Source organism: Citrus clementina, unplaced genomic scaffold (genome assembly GCF_000493195.1).
Source record: "Citrus clementina cultivar Clemenules unplaced genomic scaffold, Citrus_clementina_v1.0 scaffold_7, whole genome shotgun sequence".
NCBI classification, from domain to species: domain Eukaryota; kingdom Viridiplantae; phylum Streptophyta; class Magnoliopsida; order Sapindales; family Rutaceae; genus Citrus; species Citrus x clementina.
Genome location: NW_006262075.1, coordinates 13,505,219 through 13,515,415, shown reverse-complemented (window position 1 = coordinate 13,515,415; position 10,197 = coordinate 13,505,219). Strand labels below are relative to the sequence as shown.

The following is a 10,197-nucleotide window of genomic DNA, read 5'->3' as shown; positions in this document are numbered from 1 at the left end:
TTTTCCGGATGCATTTGCATCTGGATCCGGATTTGGATCCGCACATATCCTAATTCTAAGGATCCGGATCCACATTTTATAATATACGTCATATTTTTCCGGATCTGGATCTTTTGAATCTTTGCTGATCCAAATATTTTTACCATCCCTAATTAAAATTAAGTTTTCATGGGAAAAAGCAATCACCTAGCTAGCGTACAGACAACAAAGTAAAGCCAATACTAGAATATTGCAATTGGCATTAAAACTGTAAAAGACGATTATATTTTAAAGATATTTTTCGAATTAAAATGATTCACAAGGTATAAATGTCACTTAAAATCTCATCAATAATGATTTCATGGGACTAATTTTTTGATATTACGAAATTGTAAATCGATGTTATTGTGTTGAATCACATTTGTCAAATATTTATTGATTCAATTCAAAATTCCAGGTAGAAAAAAGTAAACGCATTATAAGAGTATAATAGTAAATTTAATGTTTTCCATCTAAACTAATAATAAAAAAGTGTAAATTGTAAAAGTTAAAAAAAAGGGACTTGGTATCCTTTATTCAAAATTTGAGAGTCCTCAAAAGTATTTTCATAAATTATGGGGGCGTAGCTGTACTTTTCTCTTATTTTGACGTCACAGGCTTTTACGTTGTCCGTTTGGTACAGCTTATTAAATAGAGCTTATAACAGTAGAGCTTATAGCAGTAGAGCTTATACCAATAGAGCTTTTGGACAAAAAGTCATTGGGTGTTTGGTTGTCAATAAAAAAAGCACTTTTGAACCATTAAACCGTGTGATATTTTTTATATTATATATTTTTAAAAAAGCTCTATAGCCTCTACTCCCAAAAGCTCAAATTTTGGGCTTTTACTAGTAGAGGTAAATTAGCTTATTTAAGCTAAAAAAGCTCTATTAAAAAAATAACCAAACACCATAAAAAATTTTAAAAAGTGCTTATACGATTAAATAAGCACTTATGGCTCTTAAATAAGCCATACCAAACAGGCACTTAGAAAATGCAAAAGAGTTTGGAATGCTGATAGTATTAGACGAGAACAATATTATTATTTATTGAAGTGAAATCATGAGATTGACGTGGTTGAATCCTACACAATTGGAGATGATTTCGTTTGATTTAGGATCCGTCTTTTGGGGTCAACATTTCCTTTTTACTTTAAGTCAAATTTCCCTTATTTTTTCATTTTTCATAATCGATGTTACTGCTCCTGTAATTCATAGAAAAATAATTCAGTCAAATTCCATATAGAGACAAAATTAAAGAGGGCCCAAATTTTACCATATTAGGCATTATATGGAAATACTTATGAAGACTAACATTTGGTACGAGATTGGAAGCATGTATCCTGAAATCATGTGATTCCAACGTCCCAGAAGCCCAACCATCTAAAGAAGTACCCCGACCACCAGAGAATTTTAACTTTCAACTCATTTGTTTTATTTTTTTCAATTTTATTTTAATTAAACAAAAATGAAACAATTAAAATTTAAAAACGATAGATAGACTTAAAGGAATTGAATTCCTCATGATTTGAACTTATTTGAATTTTGAACAATCTTTTGACACATGCGTAATTTTTATATATGTATGATCAAGATTGATTTTTTTAATTTTGTTTCTATTTAATAATACTAATTGCATAATTATATTAATATAAATAAAAACTCAGATTAAAAAGAGAATTTCTTTAAGTAGAAACCCAGTCAACGCTCACCACTTCACGCTGCCGACTTCCTAATCCCTCACCACACGCCGCCCCCCACCACAAGCAACCATCAGCAGCCTAGCAGCGTCATGATTGAACTTTTCTTGGTTTTTAGGTAGGCTAGTGGTGTTTAGATGTGTCTTCTCTTATATATATATATATTTGCATTTAATGGGTTAAAAACATTGATTCAATTTGATATTGATTTATTTGGAAATTAAGTTTTTGATACAACGGCATTCTAAATTTTCAAATTAATGCAGGTGGGTTAATTTACATTCAGGACATCATTTGAGTTTTCGGAACGGTACTGGCATTTTAACTTGTCGAAGTCCGGTATGTAATTTTGTCCCAATTAAATAATGTATACACTTTTTTTTTCAATTAAACAATCTGTACGGATTAATATTTACCCAATCTCAATTGAGATATAACTGTTTCTGTCAGTACTAATATTGCCGCTCTTTGGATCACATAAGCCCATTTTTGTATTTCACTTTCTCTATTCTGGTGAAAAAAAAATAGAATTGTGTTTTTGATGAATAATTTTAATGCCCATATTAGGGACTTACTTTTCAACTTCTTAAATGATAGAATATTTGGGATGTTTTATCAAACGTTAGGGATTTTATTAAAATATCCGAATTTTCTCCAATCGTGGTGCAAATAAAATAATCAAACGATGAGAACTTTTTTCAACCACTGACCATCTCTGCTTTACGCATCCGGGCCTTAATCATAAGCCTAACACGAACAATAGAACTCGTGTTAAATGTGTTACATTTATTAATTATATTATTTATCTCCACACTCCTATATAAACTCTGAATTAAGAACGTTTTTATATATATATATATAGTAGTTTTCTGGTCAGGGAATTTAAAGTGCGGGAAAGTTCAGGAAAGGTTTAAAACCATACGGTTTTAAAGGCTTACAGTTTTAAGCCTTTAAAACCATGCGGTTTTAAAGGTTTCCCGTACTTTCCTGCACTTTAAAATTCCTGACTGGAACATTTCTCTAAATATAAGGTCATTCAAAAGTGTTCAAGGACCTATTTGGGTTTAAAAGTAATTTTTAAAAAATTAAAAGTTAATTTTGATATTTGGTCAATTTTTTTACAAATTACTTTTGATAAAATCACTCTATTTTATAGTATATTTGAAAAACAGAGAAGAAATAACTTTTTATACTTATTTTTATACTTAATATAGTTCTTCTCTAGTATGGCGCCATCATTCGTTTTTTCATGTGGAAATACTTTTAAGTTGTGCGGTTTAAAAGATATAACATTACGAAGTACACTCTAAAACTTTTTTAATTTTTTAAATATATTTTAAAATGTATATCACTCTTTGAACTAGTGATAGATGTATATTTTCTCATCTTATACTTTACGTTTTGGGTTCATAACTTCTTGGCTCCCTAAATATTGTGAAAGCATATTTCTCTTTCATCATCAGAGTTTTTTAAGCTATCTTTCTCAAAATAGGCTTCAACAATGCGCTTCATCAAGATAGGTCCCAACATATTTCTATTTGCACATTTTGATTAATTTGTAATAGATTTTATAAATGTAATTATATTTTTTTAAAAATCTTCAATCAAGCATAACAATGAAAGTTACATAGATAAGAAAATAATTTGATTATTTGAAAAACACTTTTATTCAAGTCCAAAATACTCCAAAACTTTGTTTAACTTTTTTTTTTTTTGGGTTCCCTCTCTATATCTCTCTTAAAACATCAAAGCACAAAGTTTGTCTCCAAGAGAAACACGAGGGGGTTAATGCTTAGTTTAGACAAATATGGTTTTCACTCACTTTCCCAGAAATTATAAAACGAAAATCCATATCCATGAGAAAAGCGTGCCTTCGAAATATTGTTATCATTTATCATGCCGCCAAATTAAGCAATATATTATTGCCATATCTAGCTCGCTAGCTCCACCCACCACTCAATGTATCTAATTAATCTAAGCACCGAAAGATAACTATTATTATCATTCCAACAAAACCAAAGTTCCTTCCCTCAAAGAAAACAAACACTCGTCCCTTGTTCTCCCCAATCAATCAACCATGTCTTCTAATCCTAATCCTAATCCTAATCCTAATCCAACTTTTGATGAACATCGATGGATCATCAACATCCGTCGAACACTCGAAGAAGAACTTGAAACGGATACTGATATTCCCGTCTGCATATTCAGTGTGCCCAAAACATTGATGTTTAGCGATCCCGATTCGTACACACCACAAGAAGTTGCAATTGGCCCTTATCATTACTGGCGTCCGGAGCTGTACGAGATGGAGAGGTACAAGCTCGCCGCAGCAAAAAGAGCTCAAAGACATATCGATGGGGATCACAAGTTTCAGTATATTGTTGATCAACTGAAAGAGCTTGAGCTAAAAATACGAGCTTGTTACCACAAGTTCTTAAATTTCAGCAATGAGACTCTAGCTTGGATGATGGCCATTGATGCATCGTTCTTGCTTGAGTTTCTTCAGATCTATGCTGTAAAAGAAGCAAAGTTGAGTGCAACGTATTCTTCCACATCCATGTCGCATTTGCTTGACTATGCAGGCACTAAAGCTGCTCATAACACGATACTTAGAGATATGGTGATGCTTGAGAATCAAATTCCCTTGTTTGTGTTGAGAAAAATGCTTGAAGTACAATATTCATCTTTGGAATCAGCTGATGATATGTTGCAGGCCATGCTAATGGGATTTTGCGAAGAGCTTTCGCCTTTTAAACTGATGAAGGACATGCCAATGATCGATGTCTCAGAATGTGCACATTTGCTAGATTTTTTGTACGACACAATTGTTCCAAAAGTTGAACAAAAGTCCGAGATAAGTGAGGTTGTTGAAGATCAAGGCGATGACGAGAAACCGAAAGAAAGATACACCGGTGGCTCAACTTATGTAAAAAAAATTTTCGGTGAGATTTGGAAGCTGCTTTCAAAACTCAACAAAGGCCCTATCCTTTTTATCAAAAAGCTTCTTGTATCAAAACCTGTCAAATTCTTCTTCAAATTGCCATTCACAATGCTCTCCAAGCTTCCCGGATTTTCAATGTTGGCCCAGCCGATTCAATATTTGATATTCCCACAAGATAATGATGACAAGAAGTCAGATGATGAGAGCTCCCACACAAGCAATAACCTGAACAAGCCACCATTAGTGGAAGAAATCATAATCCCCTCAGTCACTGAGCTTGCCAAATCTCAGGTTCATTTTTTACCAACTGCTGGTAACATCTCAACCCTCCGTTTTGACAGAAAGACGGCAACATTACACCTTCCCACCATCAGCTTTGACATTAACACAGAGGTGATCTTGAGAAACTTAGTGGCATATGAAGCTTCAAATGCATCAGGGCCGTTGGTTTTTACTCGGTACACAGAGTTGATGAATGGGATTATTGATACTGAAGAGGATGTTAAGTTGCTTAGGGAAAAAGGGATTATTTTAAACAGATTGAAGAGTGATGCAGAGATTACTAATTTGTGGAATGGAATGAGCAAATCAATTAGGTTGACGAAAGTGCCACACATTGATAAAGTGATTGAAGGTGTTAACAAGCATTACAACAGCCAATGGAAGGTGAAGTTTCGGAAAAGTATGAAGCACTATGTATTTGGTTCTTGGCAATTTCTTACGTTGCTTGCTACGATTATGCTCTTGCTCTTGATGACTTTACAAGCTTTTTGCTCAGTCTATAATTGTCGCAAATTCAAGTTCGTCTCAGACTCTGACTGATTGGTTTCCTGATTCAAGGTGTAAACTGAAACGGTGTTTTGTGTGTGTGTGTGTGTGTGTTTTTCTTTTTTTTTTAAAGTAAAATTATAGCTTTGATGTTGCTCGAATTAATATGACAATGCAAATTGGTCCAACTAATTGGATTTGAATTTAGTTGTGATTTTTTTTTAAAAATATTTATGATTGGTAGTTATTAGACAAGCGATAAAATTTAACATATAATTATATTCTAGTCTTACAGTGCTGTAAGTGAATGCAGTGACAGAACTAGGATTTTAATTTGGGCATTGTCAAAATATAATGCAAATTAGTATACTTAAAGTATAAGTTGGGTTCATCTTGAAAACGTTTCAATTTTTAACTTATTCTTTAGAACTCTCAAAAAGTGGGGGATTGCCTTGGCGTGAACGTAATTCGTTGTTTAAATGTATACCTGATAGAAAATTATAAAAAGATAGACACAAATAAGAATTGGATCAAAATTCTTAGATAATTAGCATAATCTTAAATAGATTATATTTGTAGGTGTCAGTTCGTTTAGTTTCTAAAATCTCTTGAATGGAAACAAAAAAATTTAGGGAACGAAGTCATATGAGTAAGAGGGGAATTGGTTTGCCATCAAATTACAGTTAAAAAAATATAAATAGATCATATCGTATGAAGTTGGAATTAATAATGACTGGAGAGCCCTATGTATTTTGTACTTTAGAAAATAAATTAAACAATGCATTGAGTAGTTTATGGCAGCTGATATATTCTATTTTTAAGCTTAGTGCTTAAAGAATGAAAAGCATGGAACCATGGACAGATAAGATCACATCTTTTAAGAGTTTTTGATTCCAAATCTTATTTTAGTATAATTACTTCAATCTATTGTTAAGTTAAAATATACGCAACTTGCTTGATTTTCCTTTCCTCTTTTCGTAAAAGCCAATGATGAATGATGATTGATTGCAACGGATAAACGCAATTCATCAATTAATAAGTTGAAAAACTTGAATTGGTCTAATTTGGTGTGTTTATTGAAAACAAAATATGAAGAGAGATCTTGTCACAACTTACATCACATTCACGTCATGTGTTAGTCAGTCCTAATAGAACTAAACTTTAAATAAAAAATAAATAAAAGAGATGCATGTCAATCAAATACGTATACACAGTACGTGACATATATTTTATTAAATGAAACAGAAATGCAGATGCATATATACATGAAAAAAATTTAATAAATTAACGGTATAGATATATTGGTATGTCGATGGAATGTGCTCTAGCGAATAAGTTTGGTTGATTTCCAACTACGATCTTTATAGGATTCCATAATTCCATTCGAATAAAATAAGAATGTTGTTTCCTTAAAAAAAAAATAAATAAATAAAAAAGAATCTTGAGCTTATTATATGATTTTTTTTTTTTTGGATTAAGAGGGGCTCTTAATAGAGCTAAGAACTAACAAAGCGGGGATAGACTACCCCATAAGTGTCTTGGGACATAAATTGGAGCACTTAAAAACATGAAGCCCTAACGGAATAGAACAAGCTAAAGTAGCCAAATAATCCGCGGCAAAATTAGCCTCCCTGTAAACATGAGTAATCTCCACCCGCCAGTTGCGTCTGATGAGTTCTTGAATAGCACGAATGAGAGGAGAAAACTCATTGGAATTCACCATGTTGTTCTTCACAAGTTGAGTAACGCAGCAACTATCAACCTCAGCACAGAGCCATCGAATCCCTTTATTCCACGCAAGAAGCAATCCTTGATAGAGACCCCATAATTCCGCCATAGTCACTGAACAAGCCCCTAGATTCATCCCAAAGCCAGCAACCCAATGACCATTGTGGTCACGAATTAGGCCCCCTGCAGCAGCTACACCAGTCGCCTTACAGGCACCATCTAAGTTCAACTTGCACCATGGCCAATTCGGAAGCGACCAACCAATCCATTTGTTGACTTTTCTATTTGTCGAGATCAAAGAAGACCCTTGAAGCAAAATCACCTCCTCCGTACGAGCCTTGACATCATTAACCATGGATAAGCCGTCCATGAATAGTCCATTCACCTAGAACTGGTTCTTCCAGAACCATAATCTCCATATTGCTATACTAAAGAAACAAACCCAATTTCGGACTCAATAAATAGGCCATGCATTCTGGAGATTATTCATCATCCATTCTTTAAAAGGAGCTTGGAAGAAACGCTGCCTCATTGCTACAGGGATCACCCGATACCAAAAACCTTTCGTAACCATGCAGTCTTTTAGAACATGCAAGATATCCTCAACCGGGGCCCCACATCTATCACACTCAGTATTTATCAACATGTGACACCTTGCAATTTCAGCTTTGGTTTTCAACCGACCATGAAGAGCTAACCAAATGAAAACTTTAACACCCTGAGGGCCTTGCCACTTCCAAGCCAACTTCCAACCAGTATCTTGTAAAAGATTATCTGGAGGACTGATATCATAATAATCCGAGGAGACCGAGAAATTCCCCTTATTAGAATGCGACCAATAGAATTGATCCGGACCTAATAAAACTGAGGGAGGATGTATTACACAATCTTCATGATGGCAGTGTTAGGAAGAAAATGATCAAATAACGCCCAGTTCCATTGTCCATTCGTTGCCACACGATCAGCAACCATTAAATGAGTTAGATGATCAGGAATAGAAGAAATGACTTGGCTCGCAAGCGGCTTATCCTTATAAACCCAACAGTCCCACCAAAACTGGATTCTTTTACCATCACCAACAGACCATCACACACTTAACATCGTATCTCGCCAAATCTTACCAATAGCTTTCCACATATGAGATCCATATCGAGTCGGCAATGAAAGAGGGGGGTTGGAATTATTAGCCCCATATTTGGTACACAGGACCTGAACCCATAGGCTATCCTTAGCTGAGATAACTCCCCAACTGAGCTTCATTAAGAGCGCTTTATTCATCACATTTAGATCCTTAAGCCCTAGGCCTCCATAAGCCTTTGGTTTGCACAAATTATCCCAGCTAACCATACTCATCCGCTGCTGATTGGAATTTCCACTCCATATGAATTTCTTGCACGCCTTATCAATCTTCAGTTTAATTCCAGTGGGGAGGCTAGTTGTTTGCATTGCGTAAACCGGGATAGCTTGTAAAATTGTCTGAGCAAGAGTTATTCTGCCAGCCAAAGACAGCAGAGATGCTTGCCATCCCGATAGGCGCCTTTCAACTTTGTCAATAATGTTCTGATATGTATGCTGCGAGACACGAGTATGCAGTAGCGGCATCTCAAGGTACATGCCCAAATCCTTGGTGATCGGGAACCCAAGGTCAGCCCCAATTCTTTTCATGCTCCGAGCCGAAATATTTTTGGAGAAGAAAACTTGAGATTTAGTCTTGTTTACTTTAGCTTCTGAGCTCTGGCAAAAAGTATTCAAGACCATATTTATCACCCCAGCTTGCTCAAAATTTACTTCAGCCAAGAGTAAGAGGTCATCAGCAAAAAATAAGTGAGTAAGAGGAGTACCACGACGAGCAAGTCGAATCGGCTGCCAATCCCCAACAGTGACAGCTCTATTAATCCCGTGGCTGAGCCTCTCTACACATAGGACAAAAATATACTGGGAAAGAGGGTCTCCTTGCCATATACCTCGGGAGGGAACGAACTCATTAGAAGCTTCTGTTAACATATATGTTTCCATAATATTGATTTTGATGATAACAAACAAGATTAAAAATGATTAATCTTTTAAGCTCAAACTATTTAATATTCTTTTTAAATAAATCATTATTTTCATATTATAAATGTTTTATATTTAATGGAAAAATGATTTTATGAAATTGATTGTTTTTATTCTTTTTAAATAAATCATTATGTTCACATTATAAATGTTTCATATTTAATGGAAAAATGATTTTATGAAATTGGTTGTTTTTCAAAGTTTATGGTTTAATTTAAAGAATTTTGAAAACTTTGAAATAAACAAGTAGTGCTTGAAATTTCGGATTTGGACCTATTTGAAACTATTTAAATGTTTTTGGGCCATTTTATAATTTCATAAAGTTTGGGCGAAGTCATAATTTCAGAAAGTTGTGGGATTTAGAAAGCATTATTTAAAATTCTGAAATTGGACCTATTTGCAAATTTTTATAACGTCTTGGGCCATACTATAGTTTTATAAAGTTTTGGGGTCAAATAAAAAATATGAGAAAAATTTCACTGTAGCAGGTTACTGTAGCAGGCGGCTTACCGGATTCTAAAAACTGAAAATCCGGATTCGGGGCAGTAAGCATCCAGAACGAAAACGACATACCGGATTTTAGTAACCGGCAAACCGGTTAGGCAAAATTTGAATTTTGCCTTAACGGTAACATAAATCCGGCTTACCGAATTCTATAAAACGGCAAACTGGATAGCCCAGAATGTGAGTAACGGCTAGTTTTCGAGCTCAAGCTATAAGAACTCAAATCCAACTCATTTTGACCTTCCCCAACAAGCAAAAACAAAAAGCACACGTGATATCTTGAGCTTACAACTTGCAAAACACAAATCATTGAATCATTCATTGTTCTTCATCTTTGAATATCTACTCATTGAGTGAGTTTCATTGTATCTTTCATTTCTTCAATTCATTTGTAAGAGTTTGAGTGTGTGAGACACTTGAGTGAAGAGATTGGGAGATAATCTCTTTGTTGTAAAGGTTTATTAACACCTCGAAGTCAATTGTAA

General features: G+C 34.4%; 1 protein-coding gene across 1 annotated transcript; it reads left to right on the top strand.

Annotated features, from left to right (window-relative positions):
* The first annotated feature begins 3,793 nt into the window (after nucleotides 1-3,793).
* On the top strand, nucleotides 3,794-5,479 carry LOC18036296 (putative UPF0481 protein At3g02645). Its single transcript, XM_006427448.1, has one exon. It carries the CDS (start codon nucleotides 3,794-3,796, stop codon nucleotides 5,477-5,479), a length of 1,686 nt encoding a protein of 561 aa, XP_006427511.1.
* The last annotated feature ends 4,718 nt before the right edge of the window (nucleotides 5,480-10,197 follow it).

What these genes read in the sequence shown, in the direction of transcription:
- LOC18036296 (XM_006427448.1), top strand. Translation starts at nt 3,794, where the DNA reads ATGTCTTCTAATCCTAATCCTAATCCTAATCCTAATCCAACTTTTGAT.